This window comes from Pongo pygmaeus, chromosome 19 (genome assembly GCF_028885625.2).
Source record: "Pongo pygmaeus isolate AG05252 chromosome 19, NHGRI_mPonPyg2-v2.0_pri, whole genome shotgun sequence".
Lineage (NCBI taxonomy): Eukaryota > Metazoa > Chordata > Mammalia > Primates > Hominidae > Pongo > Pongo pygmaeus.
In genome coordinates this window covers 94,022,657-94,048,056 of record NC_072392.2, presented here as the reverse complement: position 1 = coordinate 94,048,056, position 25,400 = coordinate 94,022,657, and the positions used below count along the sequence as shown (strand labels likewise).

Below are 25,400 nucleotides of genomic sequence, written 5' to 3'. Positions count from 1 at the left end.
AAGCCCAGGTCACAAGGCATCCCTCGGGACTACTGACTCAGTAATTACCATCCTGTCTGCCCGCCTCCGCCCAGAGACATTTCCTAGCACTACCTAGATCTGTGCTTGGGGAAAAACTCATACTGAAGTTCTGAAGAGGCCCGCCCCCGACCCCGCCCCTGCTGCTCCAGCCTGTTCTGTCCCGTCGTGTCACCTCATGTGAGTACCTGCAGCAGCCAGGCTATTTATGTCCTGGGGGCATGAAGCTGTCTCCTTTTGGCCGCCTCCTCCCAACCTTCACTGGTCTCTCTCCTCTGCCCTGCATGTGTAACAGCCAAGACACTCCCAGATCTCTTCCCCCACATTCCACCCAGTGGAAGGCCCCAGACCCACTTACCCCCTTACATCTGGGTTTTTGTTCGCTACAAGTGTCCAGGTTGAGGGGTCTCCTAGACTGGGCCCCCCTGCCCCCGGCCCCAGGAAGGACAGGCAGTTAGTATAGTTCTCTTTAGTCTCTCGAGCCTAACAATGCAAGCAACAAATGGCTTGGGATAGGACATCTAACGTCATCGAGAAGGATGGTGCCAGAGGCTTGGAGACTGCAGAAAGAAGCATGAAGGGAACAGAAGTCGATCCAAAAACAGGATCCTCGACCCAGGCTGGGCTGCAGGAAGGAGGAAGGGGGAAGAGGGGAGGAGAGGTACTAGTGGATGAAGAATTTGAAGGTGTTTTTGGAACAGAAACAGTATGAGCTTAGAAACAGAGTGTGTCTGGTTCTAAGAGCTCCCGGTACCTTTGTGGATATGCATGGAATAGGAAGGGAACTGGAAAAGAGAAAAGGAGGATGAGGTGAGGTGCAGGAGGCAAACTGCAAATCTCAAGGGCCTCATCTCTGGGCTCCAGGTACGTCCTGAAGACCCCAGGCAGAAATCTGGAAGCCTCCCTATGGCCTGATGCTCTCCTGGTCCCTTTGGCATTTGAAGCAAAGGTTCTTCTCCTTTACTGTCTGGTTAGACAAAAAGCTGTGCCCTCCTGCTGCACAAAGGTACCAAGCCTGGCACTGAACTGGGATACCCATTCCTCAAACTGGTAGGACCATCCCTCTCCTGGGAGGTACATCCTCTTCCTGACTTTTTGGACCCACAAAGAAACTACCTCAGGAGGTAACAGAAAATGGGAGAGAAGGAACTTTCCTGAAAGAGGGAAGCTGGGCCCAGAGCCAGGAGCACAGAAGAGTGAGGCATGGTTAGAATGGGCAGATTAAGGATGGAACATCCAGTTAAACTGGAATCTCATATAAGCAATGAATAATATTTTAGCCTAATTAAGTCTCAAATATTGCATGGGACATACTTATCCTAAAGAAATTATCTACTTCTGGTCAGGCGCGGTGGCTCACGCCTGTAATCTTAACACTTTGGGAAGCTGGGGCGGGCGGATCACCTGAGGTCTGGAGTTCGAGACCAGACTGGCTGAAATGGTGAAACCCAGTCTCTACTAAAAATATTAAAAAAACGGCTGGGCGCGGTGGCTCACGCCTGTAATCCCAGCACTTTGGGAGGCTAAGGCGGGCAGATCACAAGGTCAACAGATCGAGACCATCCTGGCCAACCTGGTGAAACCATGTCTCCACTAAAAAATACAAAAATTAGCTGGGCATGGTGGCGTGTGCCTGTAGTCCCAGCTACTCAGGAGGCTGAGGTAGGAGAAGTACTTGAACCCAGGAGGCGGAGGTTACAGTGAGCCAAGATCACGCCACTGCACTCCAGCCAGGGCAATAAGAGCAGAACTCCATCTCAAAAATAAATAAATAAATAGATAAATAAATACATACATACATAAATTATCTGTTTCCAACGTAACTGGCATCCTGTTTTGTTTTTAAGAGACAGGGTCTTGTTATGTTGCCCAGGCTGGAGTGCAGTGGCTGTTCACAGGCTCAATCATGGCATACCACAGCCTCAAACTCTCGGCCTCAAGCAATCCTCCTGCCCCAGTCTCCAGAGTAGCTGGGATTGCAGGTATACACCACTATTCCCAGCTGGCATCCTTTATTTTTATTTGCTAAACCTGGTAGTTCTAAGAGTGAGACATGCCTGCCTGGTGTCAGTGCCTCATGAAAGCACAGGGAGGCAGGAGGAGAAACCTAGGATATGTTCACCCTGCCTCTGGGCACAGTCTGTCCTGGAGAAGGAAAGGTCCCCGAGGACAGGAGCTAGACCTGGTGAGCCTGCTGACTTGGGGCAGACATGTCCACAGTGCCACGTGCAGATGAGACTCCACAGAGGCTCTGGCTGGCAGGGCTCTCACAGATCAGGACAGACAGTGAGCTACAGATTCCATGTTAAACCTCTTCACTTCCATTCCCACTGCCCTGGGTCAGGGACTTGAAGACCTTTTCCTAAACTGACTTCCCTGTTTCTGGCCTTTCTCTGTCCAGATGACACTGCATGGTGCTCAACCCTCTTCCTAGAGCCCCAATTTAACTCTTACTATTATTATTATTTTTTTGAGATGGAGTCTCGCACTGTTGCCTGGGCTAGAGTGCAGTGGTACAATCTCAGCTCACTGCAATCTCTGCCTCCCAGGTTCAAGTGAGTCTCCTGCCTCAGCCTCCCTAGTAGCTGGGATTACAGGCACCCGCCACCACGCCCAGCTAATGTTTTGTATTTTTAGTAAAGACGGTTTCACCATGTTGGCCAGGCTGGTCTCGAACTCCTGATCTTGTGATTTGCCTGCCTTGGCCTCCCAAAGTGCTGGGATTACAGGCGTGAGCCACCACGCCCGGCCCAAAATCTAACTCTTGCTTTTTTTTTTTTGAGACGGAGTCTCCCTCTGTCGCCCAGGCTGGAGTGCAGCAGTGCGATCTTGGCTCACTCACCACAACCTCTGCCTCCCAGGTTCAAGCAATTCTCCTTCCTCAGCCTCCCGAGTAGCTGAGACTACAGGTGCATGCCACCATGCCTGGCTAATTTTTTTTTTTTTTTGTATTTTTAGTAGAGACGGGGTTTCACCATGTTAGCCAGATGGTCTTCTCCTGACCTTGTGATCCGCCCGCCTCAGCCTCCCAAAGTGCTGGGATTACAGGCATGAGCCCCTGTGCCCGGCCAGCAAACTCTTCTTGTAAAGGACCAGATGGTAAATATTTTAGACTTTAGATTTCTTTTTCTTTTGAGATGGAGTCTCGCTTTTTTGCCCAGGATAGAGTGAAGTGGTGCGATCTCAGCTCACTGCAATCTCTGCCCCTGGGGTTCAAGCGCCTCAGTCTCCCAAAGTGCTAGGATTACAGGCATGAGCCACCATGCCCAGCGGACTTTAGATTTCTTTTTGAGGGGATAACAACTTGCAAAGTTGGGGGATCCTTTTCATCAAAATGGATTACAAATGTTCATCGTTAACTCTGATTCTATAATACATACATATATAGTATATATATTTTATACACACACACACACACACACACACAAATTTTTCTTTTTTTAAGGCAGGGGCTTGCTCTGTTGCCCAGGCTGGAGTGCAGCGGCTCAAGCAGGGCTCACTGCAGCCTTAACCTCCTGAGCTCAAGTGATCCTCCCACCTCAGCCACTGGAGTAGCTGGACTATAGGCGCGTACCCCCATGCCCAGCTAAATTTTTTTGATTTTTAGTACAGACAAGATATCGCTATGTTACCCGGGCTGGTCATGAACTCCTGAGCTCAAGTAATCCTCCCCTGCTTTGACCTCCCGAAGTGCTGGGATTACAGGCGTGAGCCACCACACCTGGCCTGTAATGAGATTTTTACGTATTTCATCTTTGAAAATGTCGATAACATTCCACATGCATGTGGGCTTGTTTGTTTTTTTTTTCCTTTTTGAGACAGTCTCACTCTGTCATCCAGGCTGGAGTGCAGTGGCGCAATCACAGCTCACTGCAGCCTCAACCTCCTGGGCTCAGGCGATCCTCCCACCTCAGCCTCCCAGGTAGCTGGGACCACAGCCACCACGCCCAGCTAATTTTTGTATTTTTTGTAGAGATAGGGTTTCACTGTGTTGTCAAGGCTCAAGCATATATATATATATTTTTTTTTTTTGAGATGTAGTCTCGCTCTGTGCCCAGGCTGAAGTGCAGGGGCGCAATCTCGGCTCACTGCAACTGCCTCCCGGGTTCACGCCATTCTCCTGCCTCAGCCTCCCGAGCAGCTGGGATTACAGGCACCTGCCACCACGCCCGGCTAATTTTTTGTATTTTTAGTAGAGACGGGGTTTCACTGTGGTCTTGATCTCCTGACCTCGTGATCCACCCGCCTCAGCCTCCCAAAGTGCTGGGATTACAGGCGTGAGCCACTGCGCCCGGCCAAACATATAATTTTTATTCAGGATATCCATCTCTTAGATGACAATTATAGAATTCTACTAATTTTTTTTTTTTTTTTTTTTTTTTTTTTTTTTTTGAGAGAGAGTCTCGCTTTGTTGACCAGGCTGGAGTGCAGTGGCGCAATCTCGGCTCACTGCAACCTCTGCTTCCCAGGTTCAAGCAATTCTTCCTGCCTCAGCCTCCCGAGTAGCTGGGATTACAGGTGCCCGTGACCACATCTGGCTAATTTTTGTATTTTTTAGTAGAGACAGGGTTTCACCATATTGCCCAGGCTGGTCTTGAACTCCTGACCTCAGGTGATCTGCCCGCCTCAACCTCCCAATGTGCTGGGATTACAGGCATGAGCCACCACGCCTGGCCAGAATTCTATTAATCTTAATACTTCTCTTTTAATCACTTCCAGTTGAAGATTTGGCATAAACTCAGTTGCGCAGATTAATGGATTTTTTATTTTTATTTTTTAGACGGAGTCTCACTCTGTCACCCAGGCAGGAGTGCAGCAGCGTGATCTCAGCTCACTGCAACCTGTGTCTCCCACATTCAAGCGATTCTCTTGCCTCAGCCTCCTGAGTAGCTGGGATTACAGGCATGCGCTACCACACCCGGCTAATTTTTGTATTTTTTGGTAGAGACGGGGTTTCCCCATGTTGGCCAGGCTGGTCTTGAACCCCTGACCTCAAGTGATCTACCCACCTTGGCCTCCCAAAGTGCTGTCATCAACATGACTTCCCTGAAGCATAGGGTTTGCATAAGCACCGTTTTACTTTGGAGTTTTAGGTTGAATTAATTAACAAATATTACCTAGTCTGCAGCAAAAGCTAATTTCCAAAGCCATTCAGCATTCAATGGTGGTTGAGAGCGATTCTCCTCATTCAGAAAATTTTCAATCTCAGCCCTGAGCTCAAAAAGTTGAAAGATAACTACCACTGCTAAGCCATCAAACTACTGCGCGGCAGGGCACATCAGAATATTCAGCTTCTATTTCTGACAAAAACCTATGGAACTGATGATGATTCACAAAACCAAGTAAAATTACTGATGCTAAGAGTTCAATAACACATGATAAATTAAGAGATTTTCTGCGAAGTGCCTGCTGATGAATAACACAATGAATAAACCACCTTACATTTTCACAAGTTTTGTAAATTTGTCCAATTATTCTTCTGCTGTACACATATTTTTACCACCACCAGCTATAAAAGATACTAGCAGATTACACTTTAGGTTGTACTGAATTAGTGTTTTCTTAGCTGTGGACTCACCAACAGCCAGGAAAAACCACATGAAATCGGCCTTCTTTTTGATGGTGTCTAGCTCTGTCACCAGGCTGGAATGCAGTGGCGTGATCTCGGCTCACTGCAACCTCCGCCTCCTGGGTTCAAGTGATTCTCCTGCCTCAGCCTCCCAAGTAGCTGGGACTACAGGTGCCTGCCACCATGCCCAGCTAATTTTTTTTGTATTTTTTAGTAGAGACGGGGTTTCACCGTGTTAGGAGATCGATGGTCTCGGTCTCCTGACCTCATGATCCGCCCACCTTGGTGTCCCAAAGTGCTGGGATTACAGGTGTGAGCCACCTGGGCCTCCCAAAGTGCTGGGATTACAGGTGTGAGCCACCGCGTCCGGCCTGTAATTTTTGTATTTTTAGTAGAGACAAGGTTTCACCATGTTGGCCAGGGTGGTTTCAATCTCCTGACCTCGTGATCCGCCCACCTTGGCCTCTCAAAGTGCTGGGATTACAGGTGCGGGCCATGGTGCCCAGCCTTCTTTTTTAATTGACTACTGACATTGCTCCTAACGTCCTCAACATTTTGAGGCACTGTTCCTGCTGAAAAGCTAACACTCTCAAACAAAAGTGTGTTTTCTCTGGACACACTTCTCCAGCTGCTGCAATCAAACACAATTAACTCAACATCAGTAAATGGCTTTCCTTGCCTAGCTAACAAATGAGCCACTCAGAAACCTGCTTCAGTTGTAGCCTGCAACTGAAACTACAAAAATGTAGTTTTAATTCTTGTGAAGAAATTCTGCTGTAAGGAAATATTCCTAGCTGTATGCAGTGGCTCATCCCGTAATCCACCAACACAGGAGGAGGCGGTGGGAGGATCACTTGAGCCTAGGAGTTTGAGGGCAGCATAGCAAGACCCCATCACTAAAACAGTTTTAAAACATTTTTTAAAAAAACTAAGCCAGGCATGCACCTGTAGTCCCAGCTACTTGGGAGGCTGAAGTGAAAGGATCACTAAACCCAAGAGTTTGAGGTTGCAGTGAGCTATGGTTGCACCACTGCATGCCAGCCTGGGTGACACAGTGAGACCCTGTCTCAAAAAAAAAAAAAAAAAAAAAAAAAGACATCTGTGCTGAAAAAATCCATCAGCATTATCAGACCAAGCACTTATCACAATATTCCCAGAAAAGCAAGCAATGGTCAGAAAAAAATTTTTAGGTCAGGCGCAGGGGCTCACTCCTGTAATCCCAGCCCTTTGGGAGGCCAAGGCGGGCAAATCACTTGGGGTCAGGAGTTTGACGCCAGCCTGGCCAACATGGAGAATCCCATCTCTACTAAAAATACAAAAAATTACCCAGGCGTGGTGGGTCACACCTATAATCCCAACTACTTGGGTGGCTGAGGCATGAGAATCACTTGAACCAGGGAAGTTGAGATTACAATGAGCTGAGATCGCACCACTGTACTCCAGCCTAGGCAACAAGAGCAAGACTCTGTCTCCAAAAAAAAAAAGGCTGGGGGGAGCCGGGTGCAGCGGCTCATGCCTGTAATCCCAACACTTTGCGAGGCTGAGACGGATGGATCACAAGGTCAGGAGTTCAAGACCAACCTGGCCAATATGGTGAAATCCCGTCTCTACTAAAAATACAAATTAGCCAGGTGTGGTGGTGGGTGCCTGTAGTCCCAGCTACTCAGGAAGCTGAGGCAGGAGAATCGCTTGAGCCCGGGAGGTGGAGGCTGCAGTGAGCAGAGATCACGCCACTGCACTCCAGCCTGGGCGACAGAGTGATCTCAAAAAAAAAAAAAACAAAGGAAAAATAAATTTTAAAGGAATATTTCCTTCTTTATTTAAATAAAGAGACAGGGTCTCACTCTGTCACCAGGCTGGAGTGCAGTAGTGTAATCACAGCTCATTGCAACCTCGACTCCTGGGCTCAAGGTGTCCTCCTGCCTCGGTCTCCCAAAGTGCTGGGATTACAAGCATAAGCCACCATGCCCAGTCACAGCTATCTTTATTATTAGGTGCTTTGCCACCAAATGTGTTAACAAATAATCCACATGCCACCGAGCCTTAAAAGTAAAATACTTGAAGTGCATTTTTCTCTTCCTCTCTTCTTTTGACATAAGAAGTATGCACTGGTGATGAAGAATGTATAAAACATGGTATGCTGGCCGGGTGCAGTGGCTCACACCTGTAATCCCAGCACTTTGGGAGGTCAAGGTGGGTGGATCACGAGGTCAGGAGATTGAGACCATCCTGGCTAACATGGTGAAACCCCGTCTCTACTAAAAATACAAAAAATTAGCCGGGCGTGGTGGCTGGCACCTGTAGTCCCAGCTACTCGGGAGGCTGAGGCAGGTGAATGGTATGAACCCAGGAGGCGGAGACTGCAGTGAGCCCAGATCGCGCCACTGCACTCCAGCCTGGGTGACAGAGCGAGACTCTGTCTCAAAAAAAACAAAAAATGTGGTATGCTGATAAGTGCAGCAATGAGAAGCAATGAGCATCACCTATAGTCAGTCTCCTGTTGCAACTACTTGAGTCTGTAGTTGAAGTGCACAAGCAGCCAGGACAACAGAGAAACGAATGAGTGCAGGTTCAAAGGAAGTGTTATTTTATTTATTTTTTATTTTTTGAGACAGAGTCTCACTCTGTTGCCCAGGCTGGAGTGCAGTGGCACGATCTTGGCTCACTGCAAGTTCTGCCTCCTGGGTTCATGCCATTCTCCTGCCTCAGCCTCCCGAGTAGCTGGGATTACAGGCGCCCGCCACCATGCCCGGCTAATTTTTTTATTTTTAGTAGAGGTGGAGTTTTACTTTATTAGCCAGGATGGTCTCGATCTCCTGACGTCATGATCCTCCTGCCTCGGCCTCCCAAAGTGCTGGGATTACAGGCATGAGCCACCGCGCCCAGCCCAAAAGGAAGCTTTATTTAGGGACTCTTTGAAATTCATATAATCGTCACATCATGAAATATCATTTTTTTCAACCATTGAAAAAATGTGAAGGGAGGACACAGTGGCTCATGCCTGTAATCCCAGCACTCTGAGAGGCCAAGGCGGGTGGATCACTTGAGCTCAGGAGTTGGGAGACTAGCCTGGGCAATGTGGCGAAACGCTGTCTCTACGAAAAAAATACAAGAATTAGCCGGGTGTGGTGGTGCACACCTACAGTCCCAGCTACTCAGGAGGCTGAGGCAGGAGGATTCTTTGAGCCTGGGAGGTCGAGGCTGCAGTGAGCCAAGATCGTGCCACTGCACTCCAGCCAGGAGGATAGACTGAGACCTGTCTCAAAAGTGAAAACAATTCTTACCTTGTGGGCCATAAAAAAGCAGGCAGCAAGCTGGATTTGGCATGCAAGCCGGTTTGCAGACCTCTGCTCTATACTTGGGTTTTTTTGTCTTTTTTTTCCCTTTCTGTGGAGAAAGGGGGCTCGCTGTATTGCCTGAGCAGGTCTCGAACTCCTGGGCTCAAGCTATCCTCTGGCCTCTGCTCCCTAAGTGCTGGGATTACAGGTGACCTCTGCTCTAAACAGTTGGTATGCCCCATCGCATCACACCCTTACATCTCCATACTTTTGATCATGTTGTCCCCTGGGTCTAGATCACCCTGAGGGTTCCCTGGCCCTGCCTGCCCCCGCTTCCATGTTCCTACTGCACTATGTGAATACTGCTGGTACAGCCACCACAGTGGATTCTGACTGTTTTGTACACTGCCACATCGATCATCTTTGTACCCCTGCACAGAGCTGACCCACAGCAGGTACTTGAGATGTGGGAAGTGAAAAGAAAAGCAAAAAGCACCCCAAGTGGTAGAAGCCTGGTACAAAAGCAGCTCTGCACGAAGCCAGCAAAACACAGAGGAGCAACTCCAACCTCTGACTTAGATACTTCTCCTGGCAATTAACTCAGTAAGCTCTCTCTTCCACATCACGTCTGCTCAGCTTTGTTCCTCACCTGAACACTAAAATTGAGATCTTCCGCCTCACACACAGAGTCGGTTGCTGGCACCTGGCTCCTCTTTTGTCATTGGTGCTGGGAATGTGCAGAGACCATTACAGATTAACTTTTTTGAAAAAGGGTCTCATTCTGTCACCCAGGCTGGAGTGCAGTGCACTCCTCCCAGTGAACTGCAGCCTCCCAGGCTCAAGCAATCCTCCCACCTCAGCCTCCCGAGTAGCTGGGACTACAGGCACCTGCCACCCCACCCAGCTAATTTTTTATTTTTTTGTAGAGATGAGGTTTTGCCATGTTGCCCAGGCTGGTCTCAAACTCCTGACCTCCAGCAACCCTCTTTTGTTTGTTGTTTTTGAGATGGAGTCTCGCACTGTCGCCCAGATTGGAGTGCAGTGGCCTGATCTCGGCTCACTGCAAGCTCCGCCTCCTGGGTTTGCACCATTATCCTGCCTCAGCCTCTGAGTAGCTGGGACTACAGGCACCCGCCACCACGCCCGGCTAATTTTTTTGTATTTTTAGTAGAGACGGGGTTTCACTGTGTTAGCCAGGATGGTCTCGATCTCCTGACCTCATGATCCGCCCGCCTCAGCCTCCCAAAGCGCTGGGATTACAGGCGTGAGCCACCGTGCCCAGCAAGCAACCCTCTTTAGCCTCTCAAAGTGCTGGGATTACAGGTATGAGGCACCATGCACAGCCACTACAGATTAATTCCTGTTTCTATTTCCTCCAACAACCAATGGGTATCATGATGACTACTGGCAAAAGCTGGGTATCGGCCAGGCATGGTGGCTCATGCCTGTAATCCCAGCACTTTCGGAGGCCAAGGCAGGTGGATCACCTGAGGCCAGGAGTTCGAGATCAGCCTGGTCAACATGGCAAAACCCCATCTCTACTAAAAATACAAAAATTAATCGTGGTTTGGTGTAGTGGCGCATGCTTATAATCCCAGCACTTTGGGAGGCCAAGGTGGGTAGATCACCTGAGGTCAGGAGTTCAAGACCAGCCTGGCCAACAGGGCAAAACCTCGTCTCTATTAAAAATACAAAAATTAGGCCAGGCGCGGTGGCTCATGCCTGTAATCCCAAAACTTTGGGAGGCTGAGGTGGGGGGATCACCTGAGGTCAGTTCGAGACCAGCCTGGCCAACATGGTGAAACCCCGTCTCTATTAAAAAATACAAAAATTAGCTGGGTGTGGTGGCACACACCTGTAATCCCAGCTACTCGGGAGGCTGAGGCAGGAGAATCGCTTGAGCCCGGGAGGCGGAGCTTGCAGTGAGCCGAGATCGCGCCATTGCACTCCAGCCTGGGCGACAAGAGCAAGACTCTGTCTTAAAAAAAAAAAAAAAAAAAAAAAAAGAGCTGTGGTCAATCTTTTTGTGGAGTGCATGTCTGCATGAATGTCCACCCTGTATGTTTTATGTTTGTTTATAATCTGATTTGGACAAACCTACAGATTTGAGTACAGAGACATATAGGCAAGACAATGATGGCCTCCAGACAACTAAGACAAGCCAACAGAAAGAGATGGCGCTGCAACACCAGATTTGCTCAGGACTTCGTGAATCCCAAACATGCAGTGAACAGCAAGATGTAAGCCCAACAAAAGGGACAAGAGATTGAGCCGGTGGAATAACTCACTCTGGATGCCACTCAGCCTCGGGTAATGGGCCACGAGTTTTCAAGATGGAGTGGCCAGTGAGGAAGCACCTGTTCCTGCAGCTCCTGCTGCTCTCCTGGCCACTTAGTGTCACTACTCATGACCCTCACACAGCAGCTGGCAGAGACAGGGCAATCTGACAGATCTGCCCATATCCCTAATAAGCTACTAATGTTCATTTTATTACAGCCAGTCTTATAAAAATTGAATTTCATATTTTTCAACAAGTATAGGCCAGGCGTGGTAGCTCATGCCTGTAATTCCAGCACTTCGGGCAGCCAAGGCGGGCGGATCACCTGAGGTCAGGAGTTCAAGACCAGCCTAGCCAACATGGCGAAACCCCGTCTCTACTAAAAATACAAAAATTACCTGGGTATGGTGGCACATGCCTGTAGTCCCAGCTGCTTGGGAGGCTGAGGCAGACAACTGCTTGAGCCTGGGAGGCAGAGGTTGTAGTGAGCCGAGATTGCGCCACCGCACTCCAGCCTGGGGGACAGAGCGAAACTCCATCTCAAAAACAAAAAACAAATATATACAAGCTTTAACATGAATATAGGATCTTTTTAAAAAGCAAGACATAGTCCTAATCTTAAACATTCTTTATTGAAACCTAACCACAATATGATAGGATTCTGCAACTAGCACCAAAGGAAAGGAAAAACAAAAAGCCAAAAAACTTGTCATTTTTGAAGATTATTTGTAGTATCCAAAGGCTCAAATGATGCTTGTCTGTAATCTCCTGCTTTCCATGTTAACCCTGCTAGCTACTTCTTTCCTTCCCCCACATGTAACTCCTAAAAAGAAATGTAGTCACTGAGGTCATAATTCACGGCCTATCAAAGGTTCTTTAAGTTTGAGAATAAAGTATGTTTTACCCTCAAAGAGAATATTGTAAGAGCATATGAGCCATAGATTAAAATTCTAAATTATTTATCCAAGTATGTATATGTTTGTTACAAGCTGCTAAAAATCTTTCCTTATTTTTGCAAATCTGATAGGTAAACTACTATCAGTTCTACATTCCATATTTATAAGGATATACATACACATTCTGATACCAAACATGACCCAGAAACCATACAACTTTGTAACAGTAACCACATTGGTGGGAGTTACTAAAAATGGCTTTTAGTTTAGGCTGGGTGTGGTGTCTCAGGCCCAGCACTTTGGGGAGCAGAGGCAGGACGACTGCTTGAAGCCAGAAGTTCCAGACCAGCCTGGCAACACAGTAAGACCCTGACTTCACAAAACAAATTTAAAAATAAAAAATTAGTTGGGTGTGGTGGTACACACCTGCAGTCCCAGCTACTCAGAAGGCTAAAGTGAGAGAGGATCATTTGAGCCCAGGAGTTCAAGGCTGCAGTGAGCTATGATTACATCACTGCACTCTAGCCTGGGTGACAGAGTAAGACCATATCTCAAAAAAAACAAACAAACAAACAAAAAAGCTTTAAATATTTGGATGGATCTGACACACTACACAGCTATAGAGATGTGGTTTCCAAATCTTCTAAAGTGATCCTGATTTAGAATATTCTCTCTGGCAGAAAAAGCAAGCTCAGGGAGTATTATTCAGGCAAATAAAGTAAGTGTCTAGTGAATTTTTAAGTGTGTCGGAACCTTTAAGGTGGTCTTTGATCCCACACTGGCCTTTAGTCAGAGTAAATACAATATGATCTTATGGCCACTATGAAGCTCCTAGATGCGATGAAACTCCCTACCGCACCTGGGCACACACGCACGTGCACACACACACAGCAACCCACAGTTCAAGTGCTACGGGCACTCAAGCAAGTCAGTGTTTTACAGTGGGGGAGCCAATCACTGGCAATTATTTCAGCCCACTTTTCACTGGGGCTCACTGGAACTTTCTGACACCTGTGAGCTGTCCTGGCCCCAAGAACTAACAAGAGCCAGGAAGGGTGTGCAATTAGTCCTGTGTGTCCATGGTCCCTTCTTTCTATAACTGTCCCCTTGCCCTATGGGGCCTAGAACTGGTGAAACTGAGGAAGATTCATATAAGGGTCACTCACATCACTGATGTTAGAGAATATTTGAGAGTACTAAAATCCCCCGTTCATCCTCCCCCAAATTATATAATACCTTGACTTTATTCAAAGTTTTTCTGGCTGGCCATGGTGGCTCACACCTGTAATCTCAGCACTTTGAGAGGCCAAGATGGGCAGATCACTTGAGGTCAGCAGTATGAGACCAACCTGTCAGGAGTATGGCCAACATGGTGAAACCCCGTCTCTACTAAAAATACAAAAGTTAGCCAGGTGTGGTGGCACGTGCCTGTAATCTCAGCTACTCAGGAGGCTGAGGCAGGAGAATCGCTTGAACACAGGAGGCGGAAGTTGCAGTGAGCGGAGATCACACCACTGCACTCCAGCCTGGGCAACAGAGCGAGACCCTCTCTCAAAAACCAAAAAAAAAAACAAAAAAAAAAAAAACCACAAAGTTTTTCTGTACATAGTTAGCCTGAAAAAGCTAGCCTGGAAAACCTCCAGTTTTATAACACTTTAGTAATATGTTTAAACTAACATGTTCTTTGTACATTGTTTTCTGTACAACAAAGTATTTGGCCCTAAACTGCGTGGGTCAGTTTAGAACACACATCCATCATGTAAGATACAAGCAGTATGATGGAGGCGCTACAAAGACTGGAGAATGAAATAAGAATTCAAGTGGACATGGAAGAGAGAACTGTTCTCTGAAGATGCTGCTGCCCCGTGCGTGCCCTAGGAACTGAAGAATCTATTTTAGTGTGGATGCAACTAAAGAAGGCATTCAATCAGGGCTGTTGAAGCAAGGAGCAATGCAACTGAAAGCAGTGACTAGGGCCCTGTTCAAATAATGGCGGAGAACAGTACCTATGCTGTGCTAAGTGCCAAGCACTGTTTTAAGCGCTTTACATGTATGAACTCATTTATTTCACCCTTATGACAACCCCATGAGACAGGTAATATTCCTATTCTCAGGAAACTGATACACAAAGAGGTAAGTCACTTGCCCAAGATCTCACAGCTAGTAACTGACAGAGCTGGGCCTCAAATCCAGGTGGTGTGACCCTGGAGTCAGTACTCTTAACTACCATGCTAACTGTTAACTAAGCATTTTTTTTTTTGGAGACAGAGTTTCACTCTTGTTGCCCAGGTTGGAGTGCGATGGTACGATCTCGGCTCACTGCAACCTTCGCCTCCTGGGTCCTAGTGATTCTCCTGCCTCAGCCTCCCTAGTAGCTGGGATTACAGATGCCCACCACCACACCCAGCTAGTTTTTTTGTATTTTTAGTAGAGACGGGGTTTCACTGTGTTGGCCAGGCTGTTCTCGGACTCCTGACCTCAGGCGATCCACCCACCTCAGCCTCCCAAAGTGCTGGGATTACAGGTATGAGCCACCATGCCCGGCTAACTAAGCATTTCTTAACTGAGCTAAAGGAAAAACAAGAGTAGTAGCAAATAAGCCTCAGTGACTCTCTGAAAGCTGTTTAGAATATGTCGGAGAGTTTCGGACAGGCCATAACTACGATACCATAAAATAAGTTGCTGAAATAAAAACAGAAATGTTCACTTTAGCATGCTCTACTGGATATTTAATATACATTTTTGTATTCATTATAAAGTACTCTTACTTCAATAGTAAAACAGAGGTTACTTTGTTTTTAATCAGGAAACACAAGTACCAGTCTCTAATTTATATTATATTTAGATGGTCTGATTCACACAAATCCTGAAGTGGCAGGTCACCAGATGCCTGGCACCTCTTAACAGTAAAAGTGACATCAGAAACATATAGTACTGTTCTTACCAAAATTAATAAATGCTTAGATATAAGAACGACTACTTAAAACTTCTAAGTCACAAAACACCATGCTAAAGGTTTTTATCAACCTCTTCTTTACAGAACATAACTACTTCTCTTATGTGGGGGGGGAGACCTGTGAATAGGCCAAAATTTCATAGGAAGGTGGGACATGGACCTTCCCCCTCCTTATTAAAAGTCATTTTGTCAGGACTTATGGTGGCTATATGGTGTTTCAAATGCTAACAGGAAACAAATGAGTCAACTTATGCACATGAAAAGCAAACTGTGAATAAAGAATAAGGAAGGGGAGGAAACAGTTCAATAAGTTCAGATACGACTTGATGATACTGTCACAGGCTGTCACAGGCCTCAGTATCTTCTTTATGTCCTAAAGAAATTGAGCCACCAACGGGAAAAAAGATCACCTCACAGAGAATGCTGTGAGATTTTTAAGTTGCTAGACTCCTTTCCATCTTCTCTTTTTCCTCAGCTCTTGATACTGCTGTCAAATTCTACACACTGGCAAAGAAAAAAGGGGTGAAAGTTGAGGGATTTTATAGAGAAATAATAAAAAGTTTGTTGTGATTACTTGAACTAATATAGTATAGCCACTGATATCATTTTAATTCCCAAAACACATAGCCTGTCCTTAAAGAAATGCCCATGTAAACCTTAAAACACTCACGATACCTGAAGAATGGACTCTATTACATTTTAGCAAGACGGCAAACTTCTCTTCCACCTCCCACCCACCCCAGGAAGTAGACATGATTCATCTTATGAAGGCATTGGTAAAAATCTGCTTGTTCCCTGGAATGGCTATCAAGTTGGAGACAAGGTAAAGTATAATTACCAGCACCTAAGAGTCTCAAACTTGTTTTCTGAATGCATATTTCTTATCTCAAAACATCTCCACAGACTTACAACATGGCGGCATTCAACTAGAATAGATACACAGGGCCTAAGCCACTGAGAAAGCTGGGAAAAGGGCACCAAGGAGCTTTGTGCAAACCACAGGCTTTCCCACACTGAACCACTGCTGCTGAGCCTTGGCAATAGGCCATGCGCTTGAAGCCCTCTCTATGGTAGGAGGGACTCATATACACTGATTTTTTAATTAACTTTTTAACAATTTGAGATATAATTCAGAGAGCACACAAACTCACCACTTGTACATTTCAGTGGTTTTTAGTGTATTCACCCATGTTATGTAACCTTCACCATATCTAATTCCAGAACATTTCCATCACTCCCAAAATCACCCTGTACCTATTATCCCATGCACTTTCTCCACAGATACCTCTGTTGCCTATGCAGGTATTTTAAAATGACTGGCTGGGGTGAATATATAGAGTATCTATATGGTAAGAAAACAAGAAGCTACATTGTCCAGAGGGATACTAAACCTAAATTCTTGGCATTGTTAGCAATTAGGCTAATGTAATTTTTATATATTGGCTAAGAATGGCAGAGAAACTTACATTCAACATCCATCTTCACATAACAATTAGTGTGACCCAAATTCATCCAAGATGTTAAAAGAAGGGAAGACAAGCTACTAGGATTAGCCATAACTGTCCATAGTTGCAATCTCAAAACAGAGAAGATGCATACGGATAGTGGGAAAACCTCCTTTAGTATCAACCATAGCTGGATTAAAAAAAACAAAAACAAAAACAAAAAAACTTAATCATTAAGCAAATATTGCCCAGTGTGGGAAAATAATCACTAGACCAGTCCACTATTTAATGTAATGCAGCTTTAAATGCAACCTTACTGTCATCACTCTCGACCTGGAGTCTCTCCTAATGAGAAAAATTACCTTTAGGTAAAGGTCTGGCAGGAAAGCCTGCAGATGTGTGCTGTGCTGCTCAGGCTGTGGCAGGGCTCTAGTTACCTAAGCGTGCTCATGGCTTCTAAGACACACAGGAAAGAGACCTCACCTTCAGGCATCAGGGTGTTGAAAAGCGGGAGGACGTGTAGGTCCACGAGGGTATCTTGCTTTTGTGCACTTATCTGGGGTGCTATTTGCAGAGAAGGAGCTCCTTTATAGAGTGTGCCCAAGATGGATTTCTCTAAGTTGCTCTCAGAGTTGTCCAGCTGCCCTCACCAATAAGTCACAGTCTTTGTAGGATGATAGAAACCACCAGTCAAAGCAGATGCATATGGGTTGTGGGGAAGCCTTCTTTAGTATTTAACATAGCTGGATTAAAACAAAAAAACTTAACCATTAAGCAAATCTTGACTTTAATAATTTAGATAATAGCAAATATCAACTAGGTGTTAAGCTTAAGAATCTACCCTTAGCAAGGGCACTTAACACTTGTTAACGGGGACTTTGTGGGATTAAATGAAGGCCACAATGAGCTCCTAATTTCTGTCCTGCAAGAAATTAGTTCTCCTTGATAAACAAGTAAACAAGATCCAGAAATGTTCCTTGGTAATGTAGCTTGTTCTCGCTGAGGTTGCTTAGTAACGCTTCCAATGACTTCTGTTGTGCAACAAGTAGTACTCTACTAATGCATGCACCATTTTATTGTAATTTGCAATAATGACTTAAATACATGTTCATGTTCAGGATTTTCCAAAATACAATCAGATGCAATCAAGTGAAGTTAATGACATTTATATAAAACATAAACTGACAAAACTGCCTGAAAAGAGTTATCTATGGAAGTATTGCCACATTATCTTTGTTTACTTCGATGCCCAGGAAACCAGTCCTAAATTTAAATGATGCCTAGACAGATGAAGCTATAAAGTATTTATTCTCTGTCGACCTATAAGAAATCACCAAGTGGCCAGAAAACTCCTGCAAACCTTCACTAAACTAGAATTTCATTTTCCTTTAACATGAGGGCATTAAGAAGTCTGAGAACCGACTGCAGTCACTGTAGTTGAAGGCATGAAGACATGATTGGTCTTTGAGGTATACTTCCTCGCATGGGGTCAAAACAATAAGGTCAGAAACTCAGAGAGTTTAATATTTATTTATTTATTTTTATTTTATTATTTTTTTCAAGCCAGAGTCTCGCTCTGTTGCCCAGGCTGGAGTGTAGTAGCGTGATCTTGGCTCACTGCAACCTCCGCAACCTCCGCCTCCTGGGTTCAAGTGATTCTCCTGGCTCAGCCTCCCGAGTAGCTGGGATTACAGGCATGCACCACCACGCCTGGCTAATATTTGTATTTTTAGTAGAGATGGAGTCTTGCCATGATGGCCAGGCTGGTCCCGAACTCCTGACCTCAAGTGATCCGCTCGCCTCGGCCTCCCAAAGTGTCAAGATTACAGGCGTGAGCCACCACGCCCAGCCAATTATTTATTTATTTTTCAGATAGGGTCTTGCTCTGTCACCCAGGCTGGAGTACAGTAACACAATCTTGGCTCACTGTAGCCTCAATCTCCCGGGCTCAGGGATCCTCCCACCTCAGCCTCCTGAGTATCCAGGACCACAGGTGCACACCACCACACCAGGCTCGTTTTTTTAATTTTTAGTAGAGAGGAGGTCTTACTATGTTGCCCATGCTGGTCTGGAACTCCTGGGCTCAAGTGATCCTCCTGCTTCAGCTTCCCAACGAGTTGGGACTATAGCTACCATACCCAGCTGGATTTTCACATGGTAGTTTTTCTGTGACCTTTCAAGAATAAACTTTTTTTTTTTCCTTGAGATGGAGTCTGGCTCTGTTGCCCAGGCTGGAGGGCAGTGGCGAGATCTCGGCTCACTGCAACCCCCGCCTCCCGGGTTCAAGCAATTCTCCTGCCTCAGTGCGCGCCACCACACCCAGCTAATTTTTGTATTTTATTTTTTTGTTTTTGTTTGAGACGGAGTCTAGTCTTGTCACCCAGGCTGGAGTGCAATGGCGCAATCTCGGCTCACTGCAACCTCCGCCTCCCAAGTTCAAATGATTCTCCTGCCTCAGCCTTCTCAGTAGCTGGGATTACAGGCGCCCACCACCACGCCCAGCTATTTTTTTGTATTTTTAGTAGAGACGGGGTTTTACCACGTTGGCCAGGCTGGTCTCGAACTCCTGACCTAATGATCCACCCACCTCAGCCTCCCAAAGTGCTGGGATTACAGATGTGAGCTACTACGCCCTGCTCAGCTATACACTTTCAATAGTATAACTGTTAATATAGCAAAAAGCCAAAAGGTAGTTAAACTTGTAGATACATTTTGAGACATGATTGCTACAGAAGTTCGCCTCATTCTTAAACGTTTTTATAAAACTCTTCCAATATATGACAGTATATTATTATAAATAAAGCTGAATTAAATTCATTATTTGTCAAATTAGAAGACAAACTGTCTAGTAAAAGGAGGTCACAGGCCGGGCGCGGTGGTTCATGCCTGTAATCCCAGCTCTTTGGGAGGCTGAGGCGGGCAGATCACGAGGTCAGGAGATCGAGACCATCCTGGCCAACACAGTGAAACCCCCGTCTCTACTAAAAATACAAAGAATTAGCCGGGCGTGGCAGCAGGCGCCTGTACTCCCAGCTACTCGGGAGGCTGAGGCAGGAGAATGGCGTGAACCCAGGAGGCGGAGCTTGCAGTGAGCCGAGATCGCGCCACTGCACTCCAGCCAAGGGCAACAGAGCGAGACTCGGTCTCAGGAAAAAAAAAAAAAAAGAGGTCATGTGGTTCTTGTATTGGAAGAATAACAATACATATACATTATCATTTTACTAAGTGCTAAGCAAATACTTGGAGCTGTATAATAAAGGAACTTCTGACATAACTGTTTTCTAAAAGGACTGGATTCCTAAGTCTAGCACAAGTGCCTGCTACACCAATTTGCTGAAAGGATTATTCCAAAGTTTCCCTTAAAGCAAGATTATTCAAGAGTTTAGAAAAAAAAAATCAACAAAATTATCCTTCAAACTACGTTATGAATAATCCTCTTGGTTTAGGAAAAGGAGGGCTCAAACTCTAAGAACTTTAATTTCAGCACAAGAATGAAGGGCAAGAAACAGAAACCAATGGGAACATAATTTTTTGCTTTTGGTGTATTCAACTGTGTTTGCCAAGATTACCGTTATGGTGAGTGAGACTCAATTATCACACAAGTGTCTCTGGATTATTGCAAAGACTACAGCATGTTACCTAATTTCAAATAACATCAGGTATAAAACTATACAAAATTAATTAATGTGTAAGAAAGGCCAGTTGAGGTGGCTCACACCTTCTCAGGCTCACGCCTTCCCATGCCACTGTACACCAGCCTGGGTGACAGAGCAAGATCCTGTCTCTTGCTCTGTCCAGCCAACCTGGGTGACAAAAAAAAATTAAAAATAAAAAAATTAAAAATAAAAATAAAAGTGGCTGGGCGCGGTGGCTCACACCTGTAATCCCAGCACTTTGGGAGGCCGAGGCGGGCAGATCACGAGGTCAGGAGTTCAAGACCAGCCTGAACAACATGGTGAAACCCCATCTCTACTAAAAATACAAATAAATAAATAAAGAAAAGTTTAAAAAGGTAAAAAATTTGACAGGCAGATGGGAACAGTGGCTCACGCCTGTAATCCCAGCAGTTTGGGAGGCCAAGGTGGGTGGATCACAAGGTTAGGAGTCGAGACCAGCCTGGCCAACATAGTGAAACCCTGTCTCTACTAAAAATACAAAAATTAGCCAGCCATGGTGGCGTGTGCCTGTAGTCCCAGCTACTTAGGAAGCTGAAACAGGAGAATTGCTTAAACCCGGGAGGTGGAGGTTGCAGTAAGCTGAGATCACGCCACTGCACTCCAGCTTGGGCAACAGAGTGAGACTTCGTCTCCAAAAAAAAAAAGAAAAAATTGACAGGCAAAAACATACAAATATTCAAAAGGGGTCTATCTCTGTATTCAAAATGGGATCAGTTATTATCAATGATCAATTATTATTCCACTCTGTACATCTATGTGTACCCACTGTTTACCTCCCAAGCAGCTCAAATTTTCATTTAAAATCAAAATCAAAATGCTCCCGCCCCCTAACTCCCAAGGGCAATAAATGAATTTACCTTATGGGGGTGGGGGGAAGCAGGTATGGTGGTATGTGCCCGTAGTCCCAGCTACTCAGGAGGCTAAAGGAGGACTGCTTGAGCCCAGGAATTCAAGTCCACCTGGTTAACATAGAGAGATCACGTCTCTCTTTTTTTTTTTTCTGGACCAAGTCTCACTCTGTCACCCAGGTTGGAGTGCAGTGGCACGATCTCCACTCACTGCAACCTCCGCCTCCTGGGTTCAAACGATTCTCCTGCCTCAGCCTCCCAAGTAGCTGGGACTACAGATGTGTGCCACTAGGCCTGACTAATTTTTTGTATTTTTTAGTAGACGGGGTTTCCATGTTGGCCAGGTTGGTCTCGAACTCCTGACCTCAAGTGATCCACCCACCTCAGGCTCCCAAAGTGCTGGGATTACAGGCATGAGCAACCGCACCCTGCCCATGTCTCTTTTGAGAAAAAAAAGCGGGGTGTGGTGGCCTCCCAGCACTTTGGGAGGCCAAGGCCCAACAGTAGATTGCTTGTGCCTGCTTGATCACAGGAGTTCGAGACCAGCCTGGGCAACATGGCAAAATCACGTCTCTACAAAAAATACCAAAAAAATGTATCCAGGTGTGCCTGTAGTCCCAGCTACTCAGGAGGCTGAGGTGGGAGGATCACTTGAGCCAGGGAGGTCGAGGCTACAGTGAGCTGAGTTCGTGACACTGCACTATAGCCTGGATGACAGAGACCATATCTTAAAAAAAAGAAAAAGAAAAATCAGAGCCAGCAAGTGTGCTGGTTCCATCATATGTGTCCTCATGCTCCCTGCACCTCAGCCCTAGGAGGACTAGGGGATGAAGTTTTCCATGTCATCACAGCTTCTGAATGCTGGTAAGTCTAGCAAGAAAGACCGCTGATTTCTATCTCTGATTTTTGGAAATACAAATATAAAAACACACATACATACGAAGACAAAGAGATAAGAACACCTACAACCTCCCATCAAGCTTGGCTATTTCACCTACTCCTGTTGATTTCCTAAGACACCTCAAAAGCCAGGTCCCATTACTCTATACTTACCCACAAGGAATGGAAAGGCAGGAGTTTTTTTGTTTTTGTTTCTGTTTTTTGAGACGCAGTTTTGCTCTTGTCGCTCAGGCTAGAGTGCAGTGGTACGATCTGGGCTCACTGCCACCTCCGCCTCCCAGGTTCAAGCGATTCTCCTGCCTCAGCCTCCTGAGTAGCTGGGATTACAGGCGCCCGCCAGCACACCCAGCTAATTTTTTTGTATTTTTAGTAGAGACGGGATTTTGCCATATTGGGCAGGCTGGTCTCGAACTCTTGACCTCACGCGATCCGCCTCGGCCTCCCAAAATGCTGTGATTACAGGCGTGAGAGCTACCACGCCCGGCCGGAAAGATAGGTTTTAAACAAACGAGGATCAAGAGAACAAAGACTCAGATACTGACATTTAATCAGCTGTTCACTTGTTTCACCTGTCAATTCCAAAATAAGAAAGCCTTTCTAATACAGATTCCATAGTATGCTCAATGACAACACAACACAGAAACATAAGTTGCTGAAACCAAGACTCTCATGACTCAAAATGTGTTTTATTTTGCTAAATACAGTGATCTGAGCAACCAGAGATTATAAAGAAGTTCCAATTATGTGAAGTTTCCAGATTCGAAAATCAAGACTACACCATTCAACTGATCAGTAGTCTTTGAGCTAAGAACATCTCACCAAAATCAATGGAAAGACTGCGAAAGATCTCCAGTAAGGACCAGGAAAGCAATGTCCATATCAGAAAAGGAATGGTTAACGTGAGTCAGACTGTAGTCAAGAAGCTTAAATGATTTCAGCCAACAACAGAGAATCCCACAAAGAAACCATACACTTCCTATAACCAATGTTCCCCAACCCCAGAACAGTTTCCCAAAGTCTTCTATAACAAGAGTTCCTCCTGACTGGTTTGAGTTCTTTCTACTCCAACAGATGATTCTGTTCTTCGTTCACTGAACAACTTAAGAGCTGTTCAACCCCCCAGGTTCCAAAACCTCTAGCAGCTGGGGATCCTTTCAAACATGCACATCACTCAGGAGCCCATGGGGATGAGAGGCATTCACAGAGCATCAGGGAAAATGGAAAGCAACATTTTCCTTAACAGGAGAAACCGCCCCCTTATTCGTCTTTCTCCCACATCACCTAACTCTAGGGAATGCTTAATGTGGCTTGAAGGAAATGAAGACAGCGACCTAAAAGCACACAGATGCAAGACTTCCAGGAAGAGGTTTTCCCATCTTGCTGGACTCCGGTAGTGTCAGTATTTGGGGCTCCCTCTAATGCCACATTTCTGCTGAGCCTGCAGACATACTTGGAACCCATCACCATCGGGCTCCCAGATTCAGGCTCCGCACAGCCCGCGAGGGAAACGGTCATAGGCACGCACGGACACGTTTCCATCTTTGCATGTTTATCTACGTCGACTGTGAATTCAAGCAAGGGTGGCCCTCGTGGACAACCTACGAGCCTTAGGGACACAAAAGGCTTCCTGTGCAAACTGCATGGAATCTCCTGACAGGACTTCACGCTAATCATCATTCATAGGTGGGTTCTGGGGCTGGACCCCAGGGAACTCGTCTTGGTTGTGTCTGGGACTTCTCACTGCCCCCAAGGAGCCTACTACTGTGGTTTTATGGTCTGAGGAACAGTTAGGCCTCGAAAGCCTGGCCTAGGGAGAGTGCACTCTGCATCCCGAGCTCCCGCCTTCCCCACTCGGCGGCCGGGACCGAGTTTCCCGCCCCACAGCCCGACCAGAGGTTGGTGGCAGTTGGAGGCAGTTGGGACCGGCCCCAGCAGGTTGGAACCGGTCTGGGCCGGGCCGGAGGAGGAAGAGGGGGAGGAAGAGGCCGCCTCGCGCTCTCCCTGCGCGCGTGACTCACGCTGGCCGCTGACGTCAGGCGTGCGCGCGCGGCGGGGGGGGGCTCTACGTACGTGTAGTGCTGCGGTTTCTCGGGCTGTGCCTGCAGCACCTGAGCGGTAGCGGCCGGGGGCGCCGAGGAAGCTGCGGAGCCGCCGGGCCCGGGGCCCTTCGACATGGTCTTGTCTTCCTGCCTCTTCGCCGCTCCCCTTTTATTATTCAGTCTGCGCGGTCCGCGCCGAGGACCCAGTGCGCTTGCGCCGCGCCACGAGAACGTGAAGACCCCCCACACGGCAGCAGGGGTTGCTGGGAGTTGTGGTTCTATGTCCGGCTGGAATTTTACCGTCGGCAGAGGGTTGCTGGCAAAGCACAGGACCACAATACCCAGGGATCCTTGCTGCTAGTGTCCCGGATGCTGAGGGCCTGCGACGGCTTCTGGGAATTGCAGTCCGGTCGCATTTCTCCGTCTTACCAGCGCGTTTTCAGTTTCATAGGGAAGCCTTTCCATGAAACTGGAGAGCCTGGAGGAGAAGGGGCCCAGAGCTAGCGAGTCCCTAGCGATTTCTGCGAAAGAGTTCCAAGTATAATTTCACTGCCAACAGTGTCATAACTACTTTGCCTTTATACTTAGTACAGCTAGGTTCGGTTCTAATGCCAGCTCACAGCAGTGCCTCCAAGCAGGGCTTAAGAATCTGTGTTGTCCGTTCTTAGTTCTGGGCCCTGTGCTGCAGGCACCTGCAATCCGCCAGCAACCCCTTCATCCCTGCGGCGGGTCTAACCTAAGAGGCATTGAGAAAGCTTTGCTAAGGAGGAGGTACACCGCACGCTACAGTTCCCGCGCGTTTGCCAAGGCGCCTCATTTACCTTTGCCAACCTCGACACCTGGAACTCCACGACTTGTGTGCTTTCTCAGCCTGACACGTGGCCTGACCAACTTGTTTCCAGTACATTAAGGGCCAAGGACGAATTTAATCTCCGCCTAGAATAGTCTCTGAGGTACACTGACAAGTTGCCAGTGTTGAGAAGCATCACAGGGTCCAGAGGAAAGGCCTGGGTTTGAGTAGGGCGTGCCCGTATTTACCCACTCTAGTTTTCTTCTCTGGACGTCAGCCTTTTTACTTGGGACATTATCTTTCCCCTCTCTGCTTCCCACCAGTCAAGCAAAGTTCTTCACTTTATAAAATAAGCCAGATGCCCCAGACCTAGGCATTTGTTTCTGTGAGTTTTAGAATGTTCTCCGTAGATATTTTAACAGTTGTCATTTAATTTGGTTTTTCATATTGAATCTATTTCAAATCCACTGGTTTTGATTTATATTTTCTTAGATGGGATTACATTAACAAATGATTATCTCATTAAAGAAACACATTCCAAATAACCTTAGGGGTGAAGGGTGGTGGGGCTAATGGAAAATCGTTAATGTTTGAGTGACATATACTAATTTTATTTAGCTCCAAGTTCTCTCACATCAGAAGCCACATTACAGAGTTGAGAAACTGGCATTTCCTAAACAGGCTAAATCGTTTAGCCACTAGGGGC

General features: G+C 46.5%; 1 protein-coding gene across 6 annotated transcripts in view; it reads right to left on the bottom strand.

The window, feature by feature from the left end:
* UNK (unk zinc finger) overlaps positions 1-25,400 on the bottom strand; it is a 41,868-nt gene extending 16,468 nt beyond the window's left edge. For 5 of the 6 annotated variants that reach the window (XM_054458797.2, XM_063655368.1, XM_054458798.2 and 2 more), the window contains exon 1: positions 23,936-25,400. In XM_054458797.2, the coding sequence (XP_054314772.1) occupies positions 23,936-24,039 (104 nt within the window). In that variant the 5' untranslated portion in view covers positions 24,040-25,400. Of the gene's footprint in view, positions 1-16,461; positions 16,631-16,923; positions 17,184-23,935 lie in introns of all 6 variants that reach the window. The other variant, XM_063655369.1, reaches the window with a different exon arrangement.